The following is a 26,605-nucleotide window of genomic DNA, read 5'->3' as shown; positions in this document are numbered from 1 at the left end:
GACCAAAAACACACCGGGACAGGAGCACTGCAGCACGGCTCTCGGACCTGCGCTGTGGGGGGCTCGTGTCTATGAACCGCGGCCATGGCGAAGAAAAACAGCACCAAGAAGTCCTTCAAAAGTTTGTTTTCGAAAAGCGAAGTGAATTTGAACGAGACGGTGGCCGCGTTGGCGGAGAGCGGCACCAACAGCACCGGCCTGGACAAGAAAAGCGGGACAGAGAAGAAAAAGTTCAGATTTCCTGGTTTGAAAATTAAATCGAAAAGCACCGAGGTGTTGGAGAAGTCTGGCCCGGAGAGCGCGCAGGGTCCCAGGTATGAACAAACACTCCACCCGTAGATTCATATGCAGCTTATATCTGCCAGTGCCTCCAGATAGCGTGCTGTTAGTGTGGCAGTCCCACATTTAAACGATAAAAATGCACCAAAGTAAATCTATCTATTGCATATTTGACTTCGTTGCTTGCATAATCTTGGACATATCTTGACTTTTAAAAGCGCACTACGTAACCTTTCTAGTAATGGGTCTGTCTGCCACCTGTTTGTCTCCATGGAGATACTTCATACGCATATCAAACCGTTGACCATATATCCAGACTGGATATGTGCACGTGTAGCTGGACCTTAATTAAAGCAGCTTGAAGTAACTTTTCTGGTGAGTGGTCTTCTACCATGGAGATATGTTTGCTTTGTCTGTAATGTTCCACAGTATGGCATTAAAGTGATCAATTTTGGGTCACCTCTCCACAAACATGACCCATAACTTGCCCTGATTTGACATTCTGCCCGTCTCCATAGAGATAAATAAGTTAATGCCATACTGAGAATTTAAACATTCCAGGAAAAACAAAAAGCATCTAAACCCTTGTGTTGGTGTCATGGAAACATATAGTTTATTTAAATTCAACAAGTCTCTGAAACAGACATGACAAAATGTAACTTAGTACTGTCCACTTTCATATAATTGAGTTATTTTAGTACAAAGAGTGAGACGTGTGTTTTGGTGCCGTCTCACCCTGAGCTGCTGTGTGCTCGTCTGTGGAGCGACAGCTGCTCAGTGAAGTCTGTGCAAACACAGTGATCCAAACCAACAGCCCCGCAGCACACTCTTATTACGTGTGATGTAATGATGGTTGTATTTAAGTGGAAGAGTAAAGAGTGGCGTTGTTAAAAGTATCAATACCCAGGTACTAATCAGTACTTGATACAGAAAAAATGGGACCTTTACTGTGTAGTTTTAAAATGTCCTTGATATATATCAAAACTAGTACAACATGGAAATATTCAGTACAGTTTGGTCAATATTCTGTAATTTTTCAAACAAAAAATGCAATTTTAAATTGAAAATGTCTGTGGTCTCAAAATCAGGATTTTTGCCTTATGACACTGGTTAAGACAAACGCATATAGATACCTGTGGGGAAACAGGTTCTCTTCACCCATCTCCAGATGTTGAGCTAGTCTTGGTCAGGATGACCTTCACTGGAGGATTTGTCATGTTGTGTAGACACACACTCCACACAGAAAGGCCCCATGCTTCTCTGGAGTTGAACCCGGGACCTGTGAGTGGGTGCTACCCACCCAGACACTCTACCATCACAATAATATTCAAGCAATAGTAATGAACACTAAAGTGGAATTTGAACCTCCTGATACTGAACCAGGTCTAAACCGGTGTAAACTCCCAAAGTCCCAAAACCAGAGGGGTTTGTGCCGTTGGGCAAGACAAACTAGAGCCTGTGGGACAAACTTGGTGTTGGCCTGTGTATGTGTGTATGTATGTATGTATTTGTGCGTGTGTGTGTGTGTGTGTGTGCGTGCGTCTGCGTCTTATATAATGTGGCCCATTGTGAAAAATGAGTTGAATTATGTTGAGATTTCAGTTTTTTAAATTTGGTCTGAAAACACTTAAAACACTGAGTCATTTTAAATGAAACCAAAGTGTTTCTGTAAAAACACAATAATGAGACACATCATAAATGCATGTGCAGACTCTTTACATCTATAATAACTTTTACATCACAGTGGAGCTGATACAATCTGTCCTGTTTGCAGAATGAGTTTGTTAAAGGTGCACTGTATATTTTTCTTGTGCGGCGTCTGTCATGTTTTTACAGCTCAAAAATACTTGAAAATATTGTGAAACATTGTATTTCCATGGAGATGAGATGTTATGTTGGACCAGAAAGTGCACATACATGAACCTTAATGCAACCTGTCCAACCATGTTTACTTATAACAGCTGATTTATTCAGGACACAATGTCTCGTTTATTTACCATTCTGCCTCTCTCTGATCTGAACGGTCACTACCTGAACCCCAGCACCTGCAACCTCATGACTCAGTGCTAGTGCAGCCTCTGCAGCTCAGTGACTGAATTCTGGAGGTTCTTTCACATGAGACTTGTCCATATACTGAGAATGAGACACACCTGTATGTGTCGGGTGTGTGCAGGTGGGATTGTGATTTATGTTTTAATAATGTGATTCTGTTCAAAGTTCACATTTTAAACTCATCCAGAAGAACTGACAAAAAGACTGAAATCTGAACTGACAAACTAAAACAAGAATCACATCTCAGAATGTGTTTGTGCAGAGCTACACGGTTAGACATTTTTATTTATTCAGAATAATAAATTGACTAATTGCATTTATTCAAATTGCGAGTTCGATGGGCTATCGGCCTTAAATCTCCAGCACAGGGTGATATTTTGGTTTGGTCGACCTGCTGCCTAAAGAATACACACAAAGTTTCATTTGAACACTTTAGAGTGAAGAGATACCAAAGGTTTGTGGTAAAAGAGCTGTGGGGGACTTTTAAATTAATTTTAATTACATAATTGGTTGAAAATAATCTAAATTGGTCATGCATAACATAACATATCTGTTGATCTCTAGTGCTGACCAAGTCTAGTTCAAGATCTGGAGATGGGTCCCACTGTTCCTGACAGGTTTAACTGTAGATTGTACATATAAATGGACATAGCTAACCTGCTAGCCACCGCGTTCCAAACAGGAAGTGATCATGGGCGCTCTTCCAGCTCCAATTCACTTTCAATTGAAAAACTGTGTCCCCTGTCTCTGTAACTGCTGCTGTCAGACTCATCATTTTGGTCTTAAAATGTATTAACCCACTTTACATTACAACATTAATAACAGACAAATCAGGCGCCTTCTTTCCCCGAGGTCGCTCCTGCTAGTGTTAGTAACAGGTTTGTTTGACAGTGTTGCTAAGCGCCCACTCGCTGCTCAAGCGGTGCTGCGAGCTGGAAGGGCCGTTACCTTCAACAGTCTCACTCTGGATTGGCTCTTTGGTTGCTATGATACTCGCAGTATCAAATTCCAAATGTGGAACTCTGCTCCAAATTGGCCCCTATAACTGCAGCCTCGATGAGCTTCATTTGACTGGAGCTGAATGCTGTGGGTGATGTCAGTCTGTGGTTAATGGTTGATAGTCTATGGTTAATATGAACATTTAAGACCAAAATGACGAGCCGGAGTGGACGGAGCCGAAAGCGAGACCATGATCACTTCCTTTGTGGAACGTTCAGTTACATAGAGTTGCACAATATATCATAATAAATCAAAAGTGCAGTTTAAGTTGCAGCAATTATAACATTTCAAAGGCTGTAATTATTTATATGATCAAATTAAAATGTCCTCTGCCATCAACCAAAAATACTGTAGGAAGATCTGGTTGTACCTGTAGTTTAGAGTTCTACAAATATTTTCTGAAATGCCTGGGATTCTTGTACAAGTTTATCAGTTCATATTTGTCTTATCACTAGTGTCACAATGCTAAAATCTCAAACTCAATTTTGATACTTGATACCATAGGCCAGGCATACCCAAAGTCTGGCCCGGGGGCCAATTGCGGCCCGTGCACAAATTTCTACTGGCCCGCAGCCTCTGGAATAAAAATAATTATGTGTGGCCCATCAGCACTGTTGACCAATGTAAAATACACGTGTTCAAGCTTGCTGACTTTTATCGCCAACTGGATAAAGACAGGCTTAAAGAAATTTTAATCTTTGCTAAGAAAATGCTGAGTTTGTTTGGTTTGACATATTTGTGTGAGAAGACATTCTTGGTTATGAACTTTAACAAGAACTGTGTGAGGACAAATCTAACCGACTCTAACCTGTGTGACATTCTGCGCATCAAAACCACTTTAAGCCAGACCTGGTTTATTTACTACAGTTCAGCTCTCAGTTTCACCCTTCACATTAGTGCAAGTTATTTGTTTGTCTTCTGAGGTGAATAAATTCTAAAATCTCAGTGAATTAATTAATATTGTGATTATCAAAACCACAGTTTAAATGTTTACGTTTTTTACATTCATGTGTTTTTTGAAAGGTGAAAGCGATTTGCAATAAAAAGTAAAAAAATAATTAAATAGTTAATTTGCATTTAATATTGATGGTTCAAAGAATGATCAGGCTGAATGGTCGGCCCCCAAACATTTTTACCTCACCAAATCTGGCCCTCTTTGCAAAAAGTTTGGACACCCCTGCCATAGGCCATAGAATGTGATTTTCCATATTAAATGTTTATGTCTATTCCCATGTGTCTTATATCTGTGTAATCCCTCAGTGTCGAGTAGATTCATACTGGTCCATGGGTGTGTACTAGTCTATGTGGTTTTAGATTTAGTGTCGATTAGTATGTGATTTTCAATGTTTTTGACAACCCTACTTCTTTAAAATGTAAATTCTCTGGAGTTGTTTACAATGTTCAGCCCTACTGAAGACTGTACTTGTACTAAATCTAAAATGACGCCCAGAAATAACCCGCAATGTACCTTTTACTCTGAGTTCACGACAGGGGAAAGTGACTGTCTGGGCGTCTTATTATGTAAACATGGACTATAAGTCTTTGGGAACAGGCTTTAGATAATACTGTATACTACAAACTTTACACTCTTTTAATCTGTTTGTAGGACTTTAGGAGACGGGGATTTCACCGTCTGCTGCTTAAGTCCTTATATCTAAACATTGTTTTTGTAGAGACTCGGAAAATGTTTGATGCATACAAGTGTTGAGGGCAGCCATTTTGAGAGAGCGAAGGTGAGAGAGTGAGTGACAGAGGGTGAGAGAGAGGGGGGCAGAGGGAGATCAACAAAGAGAGAGAGAGGGGAGAGAGGGAGATCGACAGAGAGAGAGATCGACAGAGAGAGGGGAAGTGACAGGGGCAGAGGGAGATCAACAAAGAGAGAGAGGGGGGGGTAGAGAGAGATTGACAGAGAGAGAGAGAGAGAGAGCGAGATTGACAGAGAGGGAGAGATTGACACAGAGAGAGAGAGAGGGAGAGATTGACAGAGAGAGAGATTGACAGAGAGAGGGGAAGTGACAGGGCCAGAGTTAGATCAACAAAGAGAGAGGGGGGGGGGGGTAGAGAGAGATTGACAAAGAGAGGGGAAGTGACAGGGGCAGAGTTAGATCAACAAAGAGAGAGAGGGGGGGGGTAGAGGGAGATTGACAGAGAGAGAGATTGACAGAGAGAGGGGAAGTGACAGGGGCAGAGTTAGACCAACAAAGAGAGAGGGGGGGGGGGGGGGGGGTAGAGGGAGATTGACAGAGAGAGAGAGAGAGACAGATACTTTTTCCTCTGTTTTGACCCCACACAGGAAAGGTTACGCAGTGGACCTTTAAATGTATGTCTGTAACTTTGTAAAACCACACTCTGAACATTCCCAATGGAGAGAGATGAGTTTTATGCCATAGTGTGGAACATTATAGCCAGAGGAACAACATTTGCATAGAAACAAGCAGGAGGAGACCAAATGAGAGTCAAGTCTGTGGAGATGCAAGCCCGCTCAGAGTAAGGACACATGTTTTTCAGTGCAAAGTTCCATACTGTGGATTTAAGTTTGCATTGATAGCATATGGCACTTTAGCTTTTTCTTTTTTTCAGTCAGGAGCTGATATTTAAAGTTTAAACAAGAGGATCACAGAAAATACAGAAAGATGAAACAAAACAAACATGTTTCATTTAAATTTTGTATAATTTAGCGTAACACAATACAGTTTCCATAACGCAGAGTCAGGTTTGTGGAGATGCAAGCCCGAGCTCAATAAGGACGCACATAAAGGGTGCAATAAAAATAAAACAATCTTTCATTCTAGTCTGTAGTTTGGCTTTAAGTATGGATTTGCAGCCGATAATGTTTTTCTTTTTCTTTTTTTTTTTTTTTTTTAGGGGCTAAAACTGTTGTGGTCTCACCTGTTTGTTGACATTGTGTTTAAGTTACTGTTTAGATACACTTGCTCCATGTCCACACCCCATTCCTTCAAACCATCTGAGATCTTCACTGGTCGGATTATAAATAGCCTCGTTAAGCTAACTGGACCTGCCACATACTTTTAGCCTTTGTTCCATGGTAATAAATGAACAGTAGTGAGCACTGATACAACTTTGACACAGTGAATAGCCCCAGATGATGCTCGCATTCAAACATCCAGCCACATACATTTCTATGAGTCACAGGAACCTGTTGTTAGCTTTGTTGGCTAGGTGTTGGCTTACATAAACTGCAACAATGCTTTATTTCCACATACAGTTACTCCATTGTCAGAGTGCTTTGACAAAGGACACAGGTAGATTTTGAGAATGGCTCAGAGATTTGTGTTTTTGAGATCTGATGTAACAAGATTAGTTACAGCCAAATCTTTGTTATAATTTTTTGTTTTTTTTCATTCTTTTCACAGTTGGGAGTTGCGTTTGTAGATAATGTTCCATTTTTTATTCAAAGGAACCCATGCGTGACTGAGACCGTGTTTTGAAGTTTGGGCGATTTGCCAAAAAGTTCATATCACGTTTTATCTGAGCTTAGATCATGATTGAGTTTTAGCACATATCTGTGTGTACTGTGTCTTTAAAAAGGTGAAAAACAGAACTGGATCTTTTTAAACAGTTTGCAGTGGGCCAAAGTTATTCCTCACTGACCTTATGTATTCAGAGCACCCTAATGATTCTCCATGATGAGTTTATAAGCACTTTTCACTACTCTGAGACCAGACAGTGTTTCATATCTGTCAGTGATCAGCTTGGGTCTTTTTAAAGAAGGATATATATTCAAATACTGGTTTTGTTCCTTATAAATGTAATCCAAGTACATAAATCCAGATAGTACCTTAGAAAGTGTACCTGTTTAACTTGATGTAAAATGACACAGAAATAACCCGCAGTGTGTCTTTCCCCTGTCGTGAGCTCAGAGTAAAGTGTCTCTCTACCTCTCTAATTGTGTAAACATGTTACACTGGTCTTGTCACTGGGATAATGCTTCAGACAATACTGTGTACTACAGACACTACAACTGTACTACAAAATACAAATCTTACAACTGTACTATAACTGTACGATTTGAGAAAAATATTTCAGTCTGATTTTTCTGACAAGCATTGTGATTAGATTTGCGATGGGAGGGTATGTGACACACAGGGAGGGCATCTGACTCACAAGGACATTTCAGAACATGTTTATACAGATCTAAACTACAGGATTAGACTTTTTTTTTTTTTTTTGCAGAATAAGACACCACGGACACACAGGGAGGGCATCTGACACACACGGAGGAGTTTGTGGTGTAGTTGATTGAAAAACTGTACTGAGGTAAAGATAATCCAGACTTTCATTTGACCACACTTTTGAGTACATTAAACAGTGTGATTAGTTGATTTTGATCAAATCTATAGTTTTTAATATTGGATACTGACTCCTCGACCCAAGTAACAGCTGTGATTCATGGGTATATTGGAGAACTAACTCCATCTTGGGACTGTTCATACTGTATTGTAAATTTGTTGTGATTTTTAGCAGAGATGCTAACTACAATTGAATGGCAATCTGTGCACAGTAGCATGCTAGCTAGCTTACTGTGTCTCAAAGCTAACAGTCACGTTTATTAAAAGAGTAAAATATATAACAAACTACTTATTAAAATATAAATTAAAATAAAGACTATGCAATTGTTTTTAAATGTAGAATACTTCAGTGTTTTTTAAATATTTATTATGCCTCAAAATTAGCATTATTGTTAGCATTGAGACAAACATGTCTTTTTCTTTTAGTGAGACTCTGAAAAAACCTCAGAGATAAAACTGTACAGGAAGTTGTGACGCTAAAAATGATGTTGAGGGCGCTGTTGTGCACTGAGACTTTTAGGAAATAGCATAAACTGAAATTATTTGGGTCAAATCTCTGTTCCATGTTTAGGTCATCTCTCTGGTCCATGCTGTTCTGAAATGCATGGGATTTAAGTTTAGGTCTGTCTTCTCTCAACTGTGAGTGAATCATGTTTTATGTTTTTAAAAAACGTAATTGGGGCATAAAACTTTACTCCTGCATTGACACCTGCACTCACGCTCGCATTTACTCCTGCGTTTACTCCTACATTTACTCTTATATTTACTCCTGCGTTTACTCTTGTGTTTACTCTTCCGTTCACATCTGCGTTCACTCCTACATTTACTCCTGTGTTCACTCCTGTGGTCAATCCTCCATTTGCTCCTGCGTTCACTCCTGTGTTCACCCCTGCATTTACTCCTGTATTCACATCTACCTTTACACCTGCATTCACTCCTGCGTTTACTCCTGCGTTCACACCTGCGTTCACTCCTGTGTTCACACTTGCATTTACTCCTGCACTCACACCTGTGTTTAGTCCTTCATTCACACAAGTGTTTACTCCTGTGTTTACTCCTGCGCTTACTCCTGCGTTCACACCTGCATTCACACCTGCGTTTACTAGTGTGCTTACTCCTTACTCCTGTTTAGTCCTGTGTTTACTCCTGTATTTACTCTTGTGTTTACTCTTGTGTTTATTCATGCGTTCACACCTCCATTTACTCCTGCGTTCACATCTACATCTGTGTTAGTGGTGGTTCACATCTGTGTTCACACCTGCATTAACTCCTGCGTTCACTCCTGCGTTCACTCCTGCGTTCACTCCTGCGTTCACACTTGCGTTCACACCTGCGTTCACACCTGCGTTCACTCCTGCGTTCACTCCTGCGTTCACTCCTGCGTTCACACCTGCGTTCACTCCTGCGTTCACACCTGCGTTCACTCCTGCGTTCACACTTGCGTTCACTCCTGCGTTTACTCCTGTATTCACATCTTCGTACACAGCTGTGCAGGTGAGACTGGAACACTGTGGTGCCATGTGTCGGTGCACTTCCTGTTTCTCCTCAAACACGACACAAAGCCTCTATTGTGTTTGATTATTTACAAGTGCTGACAGCTCATCAAACTATTGCATTTACACTGAGGAGCCGCTGATATAACAACACGATCATGACGACTGATCGTTCCATGTATAAAACTAATCATTTCAGCTCTGGAATTACCGATCTCTACTGAACTAAAGGTAAAAGGAGCTGAACTTGAAAACTACCACTTCATGACATCACAAGGTGGAACAGAGCATTTTGAGCTTTAGAGATGTAACAGACTAATAATAAAGTGTTACTCAAACATGTGTGAATGAAACAAAATGCAACTCCAAGTTTGTTTTTGAGGAGGGAACAACATTATAACATGACTTAAAGCTCACAAGAGTCAGGTTTGAGCTTTGAACCAGTTTAGCTCATTACTGATGCATTTTAACTAGTTCACAATGATAAGACTATTTATTTAACATAGATTGGACAAACCTGCTTTCAGTACTAGATACTAGTACTACTACTACTATTGCTGCTGCTGCCGCTGCAGTAGTACTACCACTCCTGCATTAGTCTTACATATATAGCACTTGTCCAGTACCACGGATCCCTCACACGCCACTTTTACACACGGAAAGGCCCAAGAACAGTACACACAGGTCTGAGCCGGGATTGAACGGACAACCTTTGCGCAAGCACTTTACTACTATAATTGGTTCTATTACTACTGCATCTAATTATAATGCACTTTATTGTCCGATAACCAGGAAGTGGTCGGTTAGGTGGCTGGTTTACTCTTTTTTCTTATATCCTTTAATACATTCCCATACTACTGAGCAAATAGTATGACTAAAATAAGAACATTTTAATTCAAAATTGAAAATTATGATTGATCAGTATGAGGAACCCTCCACACTGCCATTACAGAGAGTGTTGAATAAATGTACTTAAAGGTCCTATATCGCACAAACCTGACTCTTGTGAGATTTAAGTCATGTTCTAATGCTGTTATCTCCTCAAAAACAGACCTGGAGTTGTGTTTTGTTTCATTCACACATGTTTGAGTAACACTTTATTAGTCTGTCTACATCTCCAAAGCTCAAAATGCTCTGTTCCACCTTGTGATGTCATGAAGTGGTAGTTTTCAAGTTAATAGCTCCTTTTTACCTTTAGTTCATTAGAGTTTTGAAATTTCAGAGCTGAAATGATACAAGTGAAGGTGTATGGAGTTTAAAAACACAGTGGAGCACTTCCTGTATTACCACATGACATCATAAGGTGGAATGGAGTGTTTTGAGTTTGAGGGAAGAATGCAACTCCAGGTCTGTTTGTGATGAGGACACTACATTATAACATAGATCAGAGAATAACGTAATTTGAGCCCTTTAACTTTATAAATCCGGTCCATTCCTATTGTCAGTTCTGATGTATTTTTGAACTCGTGCCCTGTTGAAAGTTAATTTACCTTTCGTTTCTAACTCTCCTCCCTTCATCGTTGATCCTCTCTGGTCTCTGTTGATCCGGTTCAGTCCCATTCACAAACTCTGATTCACCAGCTCTGAGCCGCTCTGTTTATGTAACGGGTGGACTCAGTGTTTGCTATGTATGAACCAGATCATCATAAATAAATGTTTTATTTTATTTATAAAAGTCTTTCTAGGCTCTGCAGCACTAGGCCTGAAAGATAAAATTTGCAGTTTCGAAATTGAATGGCACACACTCAGATTTACTTAGAATCAACAAATAAACAAAAATGCTTGCAAATATATGGTTAAGAAATATGTGAACATTCAATAAATAATAATTAAACAGGTCTTTTGTGTCCCTGTGTGTGTTTGTATCTGGAGACGTGTAGTTTTGAGCAGAAAGCTGTTTGCTTTGGTGGAGCAAAGTCCTGTTCGGATCCTCGACGGTGTCTGACTGGAGTTCAAAGTTTAAAAGTTTATAGTTTGTGTAGCGGTCCCACCGCAGGGTCCCACCGCAGGGTCCCACCCCAGGGTCCCACCCCAGGGTCCTACCTAAACACATGCGTTTGTAACAGTTCCTTGTGCTCTATATAAACACATATGAAGTTGAAGGCGGTGATATATTTTGTGAGCAGTATTTTGGGTTTCATTTCATTTCAGTAACCCAAGTAAATGTCATTGTTTTGCCTGAAATGTTCCACAGTATGGCATTAAGCGCATCCATCTCCATGAACACCAGTACGTTCCCAGACCAAGTTACAACTCGGACCTGCATTTTTTGCAATGAAAAAACACATCTGTGATTGAATTGATGTAAGTTTTATAAGTTTAATGCCAGAGTGTGGAACATTCCAGGCAACGCAATCTCCAAGTGACCCCGACCACTCGCCTTAAAAGTTCACCTTAAGAGTTCCCTTTTTTATATGTTGCTGCACCAAACCAACAAATATAAGCAAAAAGGTGAACAGATGGAACTATATAGACCAGGGGTCACCAACCCTGTGCCCGCGGGCGCCATGTCGCCCCCAAGCCCCACGTGAGTCGCCCACAGACCGGCTCTAAAAATAGCACATCTCACTAATGAGCTGCATCTAAAATTTAATTTTATTCTGTTGCTAATTTTTATTTTTTTTATCACCCTTGCATTTATATAGATTTAAAAATGACAATATCTTAAACATATGTTCATTATAAGTGAAGTTTAGATAAGTTAAGGTGAACTTTGACCTACTCACTTCAAAGGTCAGTATTGTGCGCGTGACAAAACCAGTGCTCCGCTCGTGAGCGCTGTGAGGATGTGCTGAATGTTTCTTACTCCAAAACATGGTAGAAAATAAAGAGATCACTTTCACAACGATTTAAGACTGTAAAAGAAACCTGCGCTGATCTCATCTGTGGAGCGACTGTGGTGACGGCAAAGCGGCACAATGTGGAGGGACACGTCACTACGTCTCACAAAACTCCACACTAACTACCCACGGGGACGCGCACTCCCCACGGGGACGCGCACTCCCCACGGGGACGCACACTATGGGCAGAACAAGCCCAGAGCTAAACGCAGCTTTGGGTAAACAACAGGCTTTTTTCACGACACCGGTGAAAAAGTCACACAACGCAACCGAGATTTATTTAAAAATATGTAAGCTTATTTTTCTTTAACATTACATAATTGATAACTTTATGAAACATGGTGCAATGTATATTATTTATGTTTTGTTAAAAAGGTTTGTCAGTGGATAGTGAAAATGGGACACTTTTCCTATGAGATGTAGTGATGTAAGTGTCATCTGGAAATTTAACAATTACTAAGATTAGTAAAGTTAAAGTGCTGAATACTGATATCTGTTTCCCTCCTTGCTCATTGTTGATAATTATTTTGAGAAATCATTAATGTGATCAGTGTCTTTTAACGTGATCAGTGTGTTCACATAGATGATTATCATTTATCATTATTAATAATGTATAACTAAAGGCAAACTGAGAAAATTTGTTATTTCAGAAGAGCGTCTCAAACTGGTAGCCCTTCGTATGACTCAGTGCCCATAAAGTAGCTCTCAGGTTAAAAAAGGTTGGTGACCCCTGATATAGACCATGATCCTTTGCTCTGCTTCAGTGCAGACTACATGAAGACATAACTGTTAAGTACTTTTAAATCTTATATCTTTGGATTATAACGGAACCATTGACTGTATAAAGAAGTGGACTAAGTGAGTGTGACATCACCCACAGTGTTCGCCTCCAAATGAAGCTCATCGAGGCTAGAGCAGATATAGAAGCCAATTTGGAGCCAAGTTACGTTACTGGAATTCCGACCACTAGTATTATAGCATCCAAAGAGCCAAGGTAATGCTCCTTCCCACGCACCCTGCTGGTTTAGCAGGGAGTGGGCACTTAACAACACTGTCAATCAAACCTGTTCCTAGCTCTGGCGAGAGCGACCTCGGGGAAAGAAGGCGCCTGATTTGTCTGTTATTAAAGTTCATATCTTAATTATGGACACAATAATGAAATAAAAACACCAGGATCATGTAGGTTAATACGAACGTTTTAAGACCAAAATGTAGAGAGAGGGTCCACAGTTTTCCAATAGAAAGTGAATTGGAGCCAGAGTCAGTGGCGCTGGAAAAGCAGCCCAGCCTCACTTCCTGTTTGGAACGTGGCGGCTAACAGGTTAGCTATGTCCATTTATATATACAGTCTATGGACAGAACCAAAGTCTCAAGACATTTTAAAAGGAAAAAGTAGCATATTCACAATCTGGTTTGCCTCGACAAAATATTGGAATAAACTAGGAATGGGGGGGGGGGGAACCATAAAACACTTTTTACTTGAGGGTTTTAAATCAGCTCTTTTTGCAGTATTTAATTCTAAACAACATCCCCAAAATTCTACTTTTGCATTTTTTTAAAAGCAAAAAAAATAGCTATTTTCCCCATAGCAAATCTGTATTAGCGGTTTTCAGATCCTAGAGTGTGATTATGTCATACTCTCAGACGGGGAAGAGTTTTTCCTATTGATTTACTTTGTAATTTGTGAATTTACCTCTTAGATATTCCATAGCAAATATTGAACTTGATCATTTCTATAAGTCACTAGACCCAAGAAGTCACTGTGTTACAACGTTCTGCATTTTAACAATATTCATTTAGCTGCCTCCCTGTGTTAAATATGATTGGTCTGCTGAATGTTGTGATGTCGTCTGAAACCATGCAGTATGACTAACTTGACCTTTGCCTCTCCTCTTCAGTGTTGAGAAACCTGGAACAAGTGGCGAATCTTCGACTGATAACGTCTCCACGGACACGGACCGCTCCTCGCTGTACGCAACGGCCCCGAGATCAAAGGTCAGCCCCGCCCCTCGCACCTCCTTCACAAAAACACTCAACACACTTACATGCACTTATAGGGCTGTAGATTTTAAGTGTGCAGATTTTAATTACGTGTTTTACGATGAAAATGTGACTAAATACTTTATTATTGTATTCATTTTAAAGCGCCAATGTTACACTGTTCTAATGTCGTTTCCTCATCGCAGAGATCAGAGAACAAACATACCTGGAGTTGTTTTGTTTCATTTACACATGTTTCACACATGTTTAACACATGTGGTAATACAGGAAGTGCTCCACTGCAATGGGTTTGATTGACAGCATTGCTAAGCGCCCGCTCCCTGCTAAACCAGTGGTGCGGTCAGGAAGGGGCGTTCCCTTCAACAGCCTGACTCCAAATTGGCTCTTCAATCGCTATGATATTTGTCACATTCCCTTGGTTCACGTCTTTATACAGTCTATGGTTGAAACGGAGCATTTTGAGCTTTGGCCTCTTCCCGTGTGAACTTCCCACGTGAACTTGATCAAATTCACATGGGAAGAGGCCAAGGAGAACAAACTGGCCTTCCTAGATTATGCAGTAACTATAGGAGAGGACCAGCGACTCCAGGTAGAAATCTTCAGGAAGCCCACACACACTGACCAACACCTGCCGTTTGATTCACACCATCCACTGCAGCACAAACTCGGAATACACTACAACACAGAGGTCAAGTGGCGCCTTCAAACACAGAGGGAAAATTAAAGGAGGAGCAACATGTGGAGAAAGCCCTCTCTGCTTGTGGATATCCACAATGGGCCTTCAGTAGATCTAAGATAAAAAACAGGACAACAGGGAAACTGAACCTAGAAGGAAAGGTGGAACTATTCCTTACACAGCGGGTGTGTCTGAAAAACTTCAGAAAAATTTCAGACAGTATGAGATTCCTGTCTTTTTCAAACCTGCAAACACTTTAAGACAAAAAACTGGTTCACCCAAAGGACAAAACCCCAAGCCATAAACAAAGTAATATAGTCTACTCCATTCAGTGTAGTGGAGAGTGCAGTGAGCGTTACACTGGAGAATGTAAACAGCCACTCCATAAGAGAATGTAACAACACCATCGTGAGAGTTCCTCTGGACCCCAGTCCGCCGTGCATCTCCATCTCAAAGACACTAACCACTCTTTTGAAGATAGTGAGAGGGGAGATAAAGAAGCTATTTTTGTTAGGAAAGAGAATCCTTAAACAGGAATGGGGGCCTGAGACATAATCTCTCCCCCATCTATAACTCCATCCTCAGACCCAGAACAATAGCAGGGTCGTTAAGGGCTGAATAGGGTAGTTTCAGCTGAAACCGGAGACAATAGATGTTTACAGTTTCAGTGTGGTTAGCCCCTCCCCTCAGATAGATATAAGGCAGTGTCCACCAGTAATCTGACCAGAACAGAAGAAGCAGCTTGAATGAGCAGCGAAACGTCTTCATTCTTGCGATTTGTCCAGTTGACAGATTTAAACTTCGTCTTTTGATATGGATCAGACCTGGATGTCTGAGGGTTTACACAGACATAGACAGACTAATAATAAAGTGTTAAAAAAACACAACTCCAGGTCTGTTTTTAAGGAGGGAACCGCATTATAACATGGTTTAAACCTCACAAGAGTCAGTTCTGCGTAATATAGGAGCTTTTTAAAATAACTATGTTTAAGAAAGTAGTCCTAAGTCGTAAAAAGTAATGTCCTCTTCACACTTACCCTCCACATGTTTCTGGCTCCTGTTGTTTCAGATCACCTTAACTACTGTAACCATCTCTGAGTTATTTTTAGGGTCCACCAAGTCTTTAAGACTATTGGTTCAACATGCTGGGACTTTTTGAGCTGTTAACAATCTTTTAACAAATCTGGAAAATATAAGTCTGTTTGAATTCAAAAAATAAACTTAATAGTAAAGGGCAGCAGTGGCTCAGTTGGTGGAGCATTTGTCGAATGATCTGAAGGTCGGTGCTTCAAATCGTGTCTGTGTGCACTGGTGTGTGAATGGGTGAATGGGTGAGTGGTTCCTTGATGTAAAGCGCTTTGAAGGTGGACAAGCTCTAACATTTCTTGTGCTTGTCTCCATGGAGATGTTATTGCTTTGCCCTGAATGTTCCACAGTATGGCATTAAACTTAGATGAGCAAGTGATGCGACCAGGCCAAGTTGCAGGTCATATCTGTGGAAAGGCAAGCAGTAAGGCAGTTCGGAGCAATAACGCTGTAATTGATCAACTCTAACTATATATCTAATGCTACAGTGTTGAACATTCACAGTAAAGGAATGACATTTGTATGGAGACAAGCCAGTGGTGTACCCTTCACCTGAAAAGTTACACAATGCACCTTTAAATCACAAACTTAAGTTCACTCAAAATGCTCTGTTTCACCTTGTGATGTCATGAAGTGGTAGATTTCAGCTCCTTTTACCTTTAGTTCAGTAGAGATTGGATATTCAAGGACTGAAATGATCCAAATGATTCTAGTGAAGGTGTGTGGAGTTTAAAAACACAGTGGAGCACTTCTTGTATCACCACATGACATCACAAGGTGGAACAGAGTGTTTTCAGTTTGAGAGAAGAACTCAGCCTGAATATGCAGGGTTTGTGTGTTAAACATGTGTGAATGAAACAAAACACAACTCCAGGTCTGTTTGTGATGAGGAAACATTATAAATGGTGTTTTATGGGCCCTCTAAAGTCTCATTATTGTGATGCAGCACACAGGTTTACACTATGTAACTTTTCTGATGGAGGATCCACCACCTTCTTGTCTCCATGGAGATTGTATTGCTTTGCCTGGAATGTTCCACAGTATCCACTGTACGGCATCAAATTTTCTATGAGAGGTGACTCCGCTCAGATATTTCTGAGCTGTGAAAACACCTTTCATTGATTTTAAATGAAAGGTGTTTAATGTTAAATAAGCTTAGCACCGTACAGTGGAACATTCCGCGCAAAGCAATAACATCTCCATGGTAATAGAACCCCCACCAGAAAAGTTACATAGTGTACCTTTAAAGATGAACCGCAACATTGAAATTGAAATGAAGATTTATTTTAATTCTGACAAAACAAACTATGATTTTTAATTATTTAATTAGAGTATTACAACCACAATGAGCCAAACCATGATCCTCTGTCGCTCTTTTGTTAAATACAAACTTCCTTTTCAAAATGAAGGGCGTTAATTGCTTCATTCTCAAACTTAACGACTATAATTACATGTAATACATCAAACTGCACTGTGCCAACGAGCCAGCCAGGAGATCTGCTGCAGCGCCCCCAAATGGGCAGGAATAACACTGAATGTAAAAACTAAACAAGTATTTATTTTGTGTTGTAGAACAAAATGAAGTTATCACAGTTATGTAAAATTGGGCGTTCAGATAAAACAAAACTGAATCAAACAGAAAGACGTTTAAAATACAGTTTATAAAAGCCATAGACAACAACTCTACAGTGAAACACTGAACCCAGGACTGAACCCAGGACTGAACCCAGGACTGAACCCAGGACTGAACCCAGGACTGAACCCAGGACTGAACCCAGGACTGAACCCAGGACTGAACCCAGGACTGAACCCAGGACTGAACCCAGGACTGAACCCAGGACTGAACCCAGGACTGAACCCGAACTGTAAAAGACCCTCGGGTGTTGCTGTGTGAACTGCTTGTGTCTGGTATTTCTCTACTCTGCATGTTAAACATTCAGTATGTAAATTTCTCGTTGAGGGTCCACCACCTGCTTGTCTCCATGGAGATGTTATTGCTATGCCTGAAATGTCCCACAGTATGGCATTAAACTGATCGGTCTTTATGAGCAGTAAATAAATCTTCTCTATCTTTATTCAATTATTATATTGAAAAACATCCTGACTGAGCAAGCTCTTCTGTCCACAGATCTAACCTGTAAATTCACTTGGTGTTGTTACCTGCTTGTCTCCATGGTGATAGATAAGTTCCACGCTATACTGTGGAATATTCTAGGCAAAGCATTTGACATCTCCATGGAGACAAGCAGGTGGCAGACCCTTCACAATACAAGTTACACAATACACCTTTAAATATTAACAATGGTAATAATTTCTATAAAACAGTTATTTGATCAGACCAGTGTTGTCACGATACTTGGTAAAAGCTAAAAGTTTCAAACAGTTACCAACCTTCAACCTGCCAAAAATGAGTATCTAGTTTCAGTACCTGTTTTAATGTCAATTAGCATCTGACTTGATTCTTTTAACAGCCCTGGTTCATTTGTTGATGACCCCACAGAGACTTTAAACATGGACCTTGTCTGGACTTGTGTCTCTGAACGTTTTAGACATAAATATATTATGAGACATTTTTGAGACACGTTTTGGCTTCACTGCTATGACTCCTGCAGGCTTTCTCACATATTTGCACATCATTAGAAAAGTTCACTCAGTTGCCGTGTGTTGTACCTCTGTATCTTTGGAACAGTTAATTACATGAATATGGTTGCATAATTAAAGAGGGAGTATTTTACTTCTCTAGCTTATTAAAGAGGGGTATTTTATTTATAAGGGGTATTAAAGGGGTGGTATTTTACTTCTATGGGGGAGCAAAAGATGTTTTAATTTAATTAAGTTTAAATCTGTCAACTGGACAAATCGTTGTAGGAGTGAAGACGTTTGGCTGCTCATTCAAGCTGCTTCTTCAGTTCTGGTCAGATTGCTGCTGGACACTGTCTTATATCTATCTGAAGGGAGGAGCTAACAACACTGAAACTGTGAACAGCTATTGTCTCCAGTTTCAGCCTTAACAACCCTATTCAACAGTTAATGGCCCTCCTGTTGTTCTTTTTGTTTGCTTTGGGTCTGAGGATGGAACCATAGATCTGTGAGAGATTATGTCTCAGGCCCCATTCTTGTTCAAGGAAGGATAGTTTTTCCTAACAAAAATAGCTTATTTAACTCCTTTCTCAAACTTTCTCTCTGGCTAAGATCTGTACCTCACTATCTTCAAAGAAGTGGTTAGTGTCTTTGAGATGGAGATGTACAGTGGACTGGGGTCCAGAGGAACTCTCCCACCGGTGTTGGTACATCCTCTTATGGAGTGTACATGTTTTTCTATATTTATGGACAATTGTCATGTGGGCGCATGGGTGACATAGGCTTGTGGGTGGAGCCTTGTACAAAATCTTACAGCTAACTGTAAGGAGAGTTTGATTAGGGCCTGGGAGAGATCGCTAGATTACTCAAACATGCCTGGGTGACATCTAAAACCTCTTCAGACATGTTTTTGATGAGGGAACCTTTAAACATACCGGTAATCAAATAAAAAAATATTATTTGGGTGATCAGTTATCTGCAAATCTCAAAATATACAATGTTATTCGGTGTAAAAGCTGCTGACCCTGTAGTTTAGACCTCTACAAATGTGTTCTGAAATGAATGTGATTTTTGTATTGGTTTCAGTCTCATTCAGCTTTGTTAGATATTGTAGATATTCGTGTTCATAGTGGGTGTGTTGTCTTGCCCAAGGACACAACAATAGAATGATTCCCAACCTGAAACTCTAGCCCGGAACCATATATTTTAGGCCTATTATGTTGTCATTTGATACCCAGCGATACAGTACCGATATATAACGACATACAAGTCAATGCATTGTTCAGAGCTTTAGTTGAGATCTGTCTGAGACGTGAGTCATGTTGTCTCCAGAAGATGGCGCTATAGTTTCACGAGTCAACATTGAGGTTATGAGCATGTGACCTGTTGCACAAGGTTCTCTGTCCTAAACTATGGCACAAACTGAGATGTTATCTGGCCTCTGTTTACAGTAAAAACATGTTGCCTCTTTGGGTTCAAAATGGCCTAAATCTAAAGATAACCTTCAAAATGAACGCTCAAAATTATAATCTGTATTTGGACAAAGTCATGAATGATGCTGTGGAAAATACAAGTATTTTTCATATTTCTAAACTGGAAAAAACTGTATAATTAAAAAGCAGACATTACAAAACATTTCAAAAACAAGATTAGATTAGATCAGAGTCGATGTGCAAATTACTGAAACATGTATTCTATAAAAAATATATTAAGACATTTAAAGAATTATGTGATTGGCTAATCCTTCTGTCAATCAAATCAATCGGTGAAATACATGGCCACTTCATATTAAAACAAACTCAGTGGTTTTATGAGTAATTTCTGAACCAGTGTGTGAAATACTGAGCTATTAAACTGAGCTGTGCTGGAAGAAGTACTTCATTTTGTTAAGTAAAAGTACAACTACTGAGCAAAAAAATACTCAAGTAAAAGTATCACATGAAAAAAATCTACTTCAGTAAAACTACTTATTAAAGTACCTGTTTAAAAAGCACTTTAAGAGTATGAAGTAAAGGTTTTTCTGCAGATTTTGAGGTCCTATGAAGCTTCAAATGTCATGATTTTGATAAAAATTTGAGGTGAAACTATTAAATCAATCATATTTTTTCAGCTGTTTTTTATTTGTAAACTTTTCCCAATTATGAAAAAAATACATTTACTTGCCACGATGATAGTAAAAAAACACTCTTTCTTTAGACAATATACTGTGATTTTCAGCATTAAATGTCCGTACTTTCTTTTCTATTCCCATGTGTCTTATATCTGTGTAATCCCTCAGTGTCCAGTAGGTTCATACTGGTCCATGGTGTATACTAGTCTATGTGTCTTATACTTGTGAAAGATACAGCTCAACATCATTATAAAAATATTCAAGAAAGGTTCATTTCTGTCCTGCTAATGGGACTTTAGTATTGATACCTGCTCAAAATAGTATCTAGTTTTGATACTAGTTTTAGTATTGATTAGTATCTGATTTTCAGTATTTTTGACAACCCTACTCTGAACTATAAAACTACAATAGAAATAATCATTTGACTGGCCGACTACTGCCCTCCATTGGAATCAAAAAGCATAAACTATGAAACATCTCTGGTTTGTAGCACTTGGGAGGGGGCCGGGCTCTTTTGACAAATCTGACTGTTTTAAACATTAATGCTGATCTGAGTTTTGGTGTGTTTGGTATGAGAGCTATTCCAGTGACCCCACCTTTCCTCTGAGCTACAGTGACAGCTCTGCCTTTGTCCTGTGTTATCAGGGACATAACAGAGACTTGACTCAAACTCAAACGAACAAAGCTTCTGTATCAGGCTTTAATCAGAGCATCTGAGCCTGCTTCAATCCACATCATTGAGATTTTTGTTGCAAGTCATTTCTGGGAACTTTTGTGCAAACCTAGGTAAATTTGTACCTGGGATCCAGAACACACACTTCTCCAGTACTTTAAGAAGATGTGAGTCTGGTCACCGGAGAATCTCCCCGTTTTCAAATGGCTGTGACTGACAGGTGGATTAGCCAATCAGGGACACACAGAAAAAAATAAAGGGGGAAAAAAAAATCACATTAGCTGCTTTCTTGTCAAAAACGTCAAAATCAAAGTGTGCAGTAGCCACTTGAGGCAGCACATTTTCAAGTAGTTAATGACATCACGCAAAACTGCTGATTACCGCCAGGCTTCAGGGGCAGAGTTTGAAGTGTGGATACCTGTTAGAAGAATCACACTGTTACCTATACCTCCAGAGCCTTCCCCTTCTCTGCACTCACCTTTAATCGTCCAGACCCTGCCCCTCCTTCCCCCTCACTCTCCTCTTTTACTCCTCCAGTTATTGCCCAGTTCAGCAGCTGTACTTGAAATTTGGTTGTTTGTGGGGTTTTGGTGTTTAGCCCCACTTTAACCTCAGTGCACAAGATATACTTAAAGTATTTAGTGTTGATATTATTATAAGATGCCCATAATGCGATACAAATTTTGTTGTTCTGTTGCCAACCCTCCATCGAATATCAGCTTCCAAATATCGGTTCAGTCGATATCATGGTTGGACATATACACTGATGTAATAAGATTATTTACAGGTCGTGTTTGGCTCAGGAAGTCTCATAATATTTGAACTTTTATTTATACAGTCGTTTTGTCAGAAATAATTAACAGACGCATGACGCATTTTATTTCATTTCTGTTTTGAGGAAATAAAGGCACGGCGATAAGCTGATATCAGCAGCTACTTAAAACTGTGATTTCAAAATTAGGGATCCATTTTGATACTAATGATGATAAAAAACACGCTCTTTATGAAATGTAATACTTAACGCAAATTAAAAGTAGCTTCTAATAACAGTGATAATAGTGACCTGAATTGTTTTAGAATAGGCTTGGACCAGCTTCGCCCCTTTTAGTGTGTACTTTTCAGTATCTAACCCTCCTCAAATATTCAGTACATGCTCCAGTATTGATCAGTATGTGGGTATTTTAGTTTGACATTTCTAGTGTACCATCTTACTACTGATTAATACCAATAACATTAGCTTATCTTTAATTTCCTTGTTTAACTCAAGCATAAAACCCGCTCAGTCTAAACGCAAATGTCCCCTGCTGTTAATCAAACATAACCTGTACAAGTGGAATGTTTTTTCACTTTTTAAATGATTCACAAACTTTCAGAGGCTTGTGTGAGAGAAGGAGGCCCAGACTTTCAGAACAAGGATAATTTTGTTTACAGCTGTCATAACCCTAACTGGGATATTTGTCATACCTTACATTTTAGCAGCATCTAACCAACACAATAGAAGTATAGAAGGCGTGAATGGCATGTGTCTGGCAAGAGGAAGAAAAATATTGATTTTAAACTGTGAAATAGTCTTAAAGGGACAGTATCTGATTTTCTTCCCCATGTTTTTGAGCCAATTGCGTCTTACCCCAGTACAGATCTATTGTATAAGCAGCCCATGAGGTCAAAATAAGTCTGCTGTGTGCTGTCCTGTGCTGTGTGGCTATTCCAGCTCCCACAGATGAATGCTGTTGTGTCCTTGGGCAAGACACTTAACCCACTTCACCCCCAGTGTCTGTGTACACTGGTGTATGAATGTGTGTGTGAATGGGTGAGTGGTTCCTTGACGTAAAGTGCTTTGAAAGACTTGAAGGTGGAAAAGCGCTATATAAAAATGTGACTACCATTTACCAAAAAACACCTATAAACTCATCCTGGTGATTACTTAAAAATGAATGCAGTGCTCCAAAGTTATTCCTTACTTACCTTATGCAAACTGTTTAAAATGAACTAGTTCTGTTTTTCATGTTTTTCAGATGGTAAAAATCGGGTGTAGCGCCTTTAATTTCAGTTTAAAAGATCCAATATGTATTAAGTATGTTTCTTCTCAGGGGAAGGACCTGAGTCTGTCGGAGCAGGACTTGAGTTCGAAGCCCAAACGTTTCAACACGTTTTCTTTGGGTCTAAGAAGGAAGAAGAAGAGAGAGGAGAATGTTCTGTCCACGAGCACTTACGGCATCGACCGCTCGGGAATCGAACTACAGCGGGAGGTACAGATATGTGAGGTCATGGTGGGGTGTGGGGTCACGGGGTCATGGCATCTGCTTCAATCAATGAGAAGCATGGCGTACTTAAAGGAGTCACTAGTGCTTTTTTTAAAATGGTAAGAGCCTAAACCCACCTGCAGATGGACACATACAGGTGTGTCTCATTCTCAGTTTATGGACAGGCCTCATATGAAAGAACCTCAGAATTCACTCACTGAGCTACAGAGGCTGCACTAGCATTGAGTCTTCATTGGCTGCTGGGGTTTTGGTTTAGATCAGAGCGAGTCCCTTTAGGTTTAAACCAACTGGATTTCAGCATTGAAACTGGCAACTCAAATGTGACACTCATGTGAGACTCATTCTGCTTTCTGACTGGCAATGTTAGAATTTTTCAGTTATAAGTAAAAGCTATATTATAGGGACTAAGTAAAAGCTATATGTTTACCATGTATCTGGGGGTCACATACAGGTCAAGTTGATGATATTTAAAATGAAAATATAAATGATAATAAGTCTCTTTTTCAGAATAAACTACTGTACCATGGCTCTAGTATTTTTCTAACTACTTGTGTTCATTTTTTGTTACAGACTCCCTCTGATCTCAGCCAAATGCCTCTGGCCCAAACTGACACTAAAACTATGAGCAAGTCCCAACCAGAACTGGACACCAGCGAGATCTTCGACATTCCTTCCCCTCCTCGCGTCACTATCAACAAATCAGACTTCCCAATTTCCAGCCAATCAGAAGTCTCTGCCACTATCCATGCTCAATCGATCACAACTCAGCAAACCAACATCCAAAATAATGTTCAAAATACAACTCAGAAAGCTCCCATAGCCACCATCGCTGAGTTGGCACTAGATGACGAAGTGAATGCAGCTACTGAGGAAGTGACCCCAAAGCTATCGTCTTACAAACAAGCCGCTGTAGCCCAGAGCAAAGTAGAAAAGGTGTTATCAAATATCGCTGCAACCAGGTCTAACAATGCTGCGTTTGATGCTAGCAACATCCAAGTGTCTGATACCAAAGCAGAGATGCCAATTAGTCAACCAGCGCTAACAGAAAAACAACCAGAAATCAATTCAACTGCATCTGGATCCAAAATGGCTGCCAGTGGTACAGATGCAAATGTTAAAATTGACACAGGAACTGACCCCAAAATGGTCGCAACACTGGAAGAACCTACAATAAATAGCAGTTCTGCGATAAACCCCAAGATGGCGACCACTGTTACTGATAAACAGCTTAAAATTGACACAGCGACTGCAGTTGGACCCAAAATGACCACCGCTTTGGAAGATAAACAAAGTACAAGCAGTAATTCGGCAATAAACATCGAAATGTTGACCACGAATTTGGAGAAGCCAGTTGAATCGTCTGGTGCTATTAGCGACACAATGACAGATATACAGCTTAAAATTGACTCCACTACTGCAATTGGACCCAAAATGGCAGCCGCGCTGGAAGATAAACAAAGTACAAGCAGTAATTCAGCAATAAATTTTAAAACGGCAGCCCCAAATTTGGATAAGCAAACTGAATCATCTAACGCAATTAGCAATACAGCTAGCGCTAGCAAAACCGCCGACTTTGACACCAAAATTGACACGGAAATTACAGATACACTTACAATTTCGAGCATTGACAACTCTAGCTTTGTTTCAGTTGCTACAAGTCTGAAATCTCCCCAAAAAGAGGACAAAAGAAAAACCAAAACTAGTCTGTCCAACATGCCTGACCAAGATAAAATGTACAGAACATTGTACGATTCGCTTTTTCCTGAAAATTTCACCCAAGAAGTCGCCTCGTCACTTTTAAATCAACCGACGAAACTGGCAACCGAGTATACAAGCACCGAAACAGTTGTGGTTAAGAGATATGAAGAAATCGAAAAAATTAGCCCTCCCTTGTCAACTTCATCCCCAGAGAAAATTGACGATAGTTTGAGTTCGTTTAGCAGCGCGAGTGACAGCATTACAACTAAAACTGAGCCAAAATCACCAACCAAAACAGTCTACATTCGTACTACCTACGAGTCGACTTCAAATGATCCCAAACGGTCGATGCAAGATACCAAATTTGCTTACTCAGAGTTTAATACACAAACTAGCTTTACCAAAGATACGAAAACACATTCCTCTTTGGTTGAGAAGTCCCCTCCTCTGTTCAGCTATGCAACCTCCCAAGAGACCAGTGCTCAAGTTTCAGCCGACTCTAAAAGAAAAGTACTTTTAGTCAAGGAGATAGTTGCAAATGAGGTCGCTAGCAGTAGTAGAGACTCAGACCGTCCTACTGCTACCATGGAAAAAACATCAACAGTCATGAGCTTGGATCTGAGAAGCGACGAAACTGAAATCTCGTCCATCACCTCTGGACAGACCGAACTGCATGATGGGATATGTAGTCCTGCCTATTTGAGTGTTGGATCTGATGATGGCAGCACAATGGAGATTTTTTATAGCGCAGAAGAAGACAACGCGGACGATTTGTTTACTGCGGATGACAGAGAAGCGACTGTTATCGATACTGCGAGGGATGCAAGCGCTTTGGAGGATCTGATCACAAATAGAACTCTGATTTTGAAAGAAGATGGTATAAATCAGCCTGAAAATGCATTTGAAATTGATTTGCAGAGAGCTGAGCAAGTTGAAGCGCTAGATGGAAGTGGTTTGTTGGCTGGATCGCAAGTGATGAAAGCCAAGAATGAAAAAGAGGAGGAGATTGTTGCCACACCGGTCGACCAGCTCAAGGAATTTATAGCTGTTCCACCCTTTAACGAGGAGAATGGGCCGAAGGAGGGAGCAGGGATATCCCAAATTCAGTTAAAAGATGCCAGTTTAGTGCAAGATTTCAATAATTCTCAAAATTTGCTTACCGACGATGTCAAAATTTCAAAATCTGTAAATTTTGAAAATTCAAGTGATATTGACAAGGTGCAGTTCACACCCAAGTTTGCAGAAGAGGCCGAACGGGTTTTAGCCACAATCGAAACATGTGAAAATGATAAAGAGCGAATGCTAGCTGACAGCGCTAAAGAGATATCGAATGCCAGAGGAAACAATAGCTCTGCGGTGAGCAATGCAGAGGTGGATATAGTTACAGAAGGAGCTGGGAGGAGCACACAGGAGCAGGTGGCAGTCGCAAAGCAAGAGATTCTACAAGTGAAAGAGGAGGGAGAACAGGAACCAGAACAGGGACTAAACCAGGACCAGGGTCTGGATCAAGGACAGGACAAGAATCAGCCAGATCGGAGCGAGGG

The 26,605-nt window shown here is 40.2% G+C and overlaps 2 protein-coding genes across 2 annotated transcripts in view; both read left to right on the top strand.

Annotated features, from left to right (window-relative positions):
• On the top strand, positions 1-25,987 carry LOC129456681 (autotransporter adhesin BpaC-like). The gene is made up of 5 exons (XM_055225499.1): positions 1-314; positions 13,872-13,968; positions 23,190-23,348; positions 23,934-25,938; positions 25,980-25,987. Exons 1-5 carry the CDS (start codon positions 85-87, stop codon positions 25,985-25,987), a joined length of 2,499 nt encoding a protein of 832 aa, XP_055081474.1. The 5' UTR covers positions 1-84.
• Positions 25,947-26,605, top strand: part of crybg2 (crystallin beta-gamma domain containing 2) — a 45,076-nt gene continuing 44,417 nt past the window's right edge. Inside the window, exon 1 of the mRNA XM_055225357.1 lies at positions 25,947-26,605. Coding sequence (XP_055081332.1) covers positions 26,037-26,605 — 569 coding nt within the window. The 5' untranslated portion in view covers positions 25,947-26,036.

This window comes from Periophthalmus magnuspinnatus, chromosome 11, assembly GCF_009829125.3.
Source record: "Periophthalmus magnuspinnatus isolate fPerMag1 chromosome 11, fPerMag1.2.pri, whole genome shotgun sequence".
Lineage (NCBI taxonomy): Eukaryota > Metazoa > Chordata > Actinopteri > Gobiiformes > Gobiidae > Periophthalmus > Periophthalmus magnuspinnatus.
Note: the sequence above shows the minus strand (reverse complement) of the source record. Positions and strands in the feature narration are given on the sequence as shown.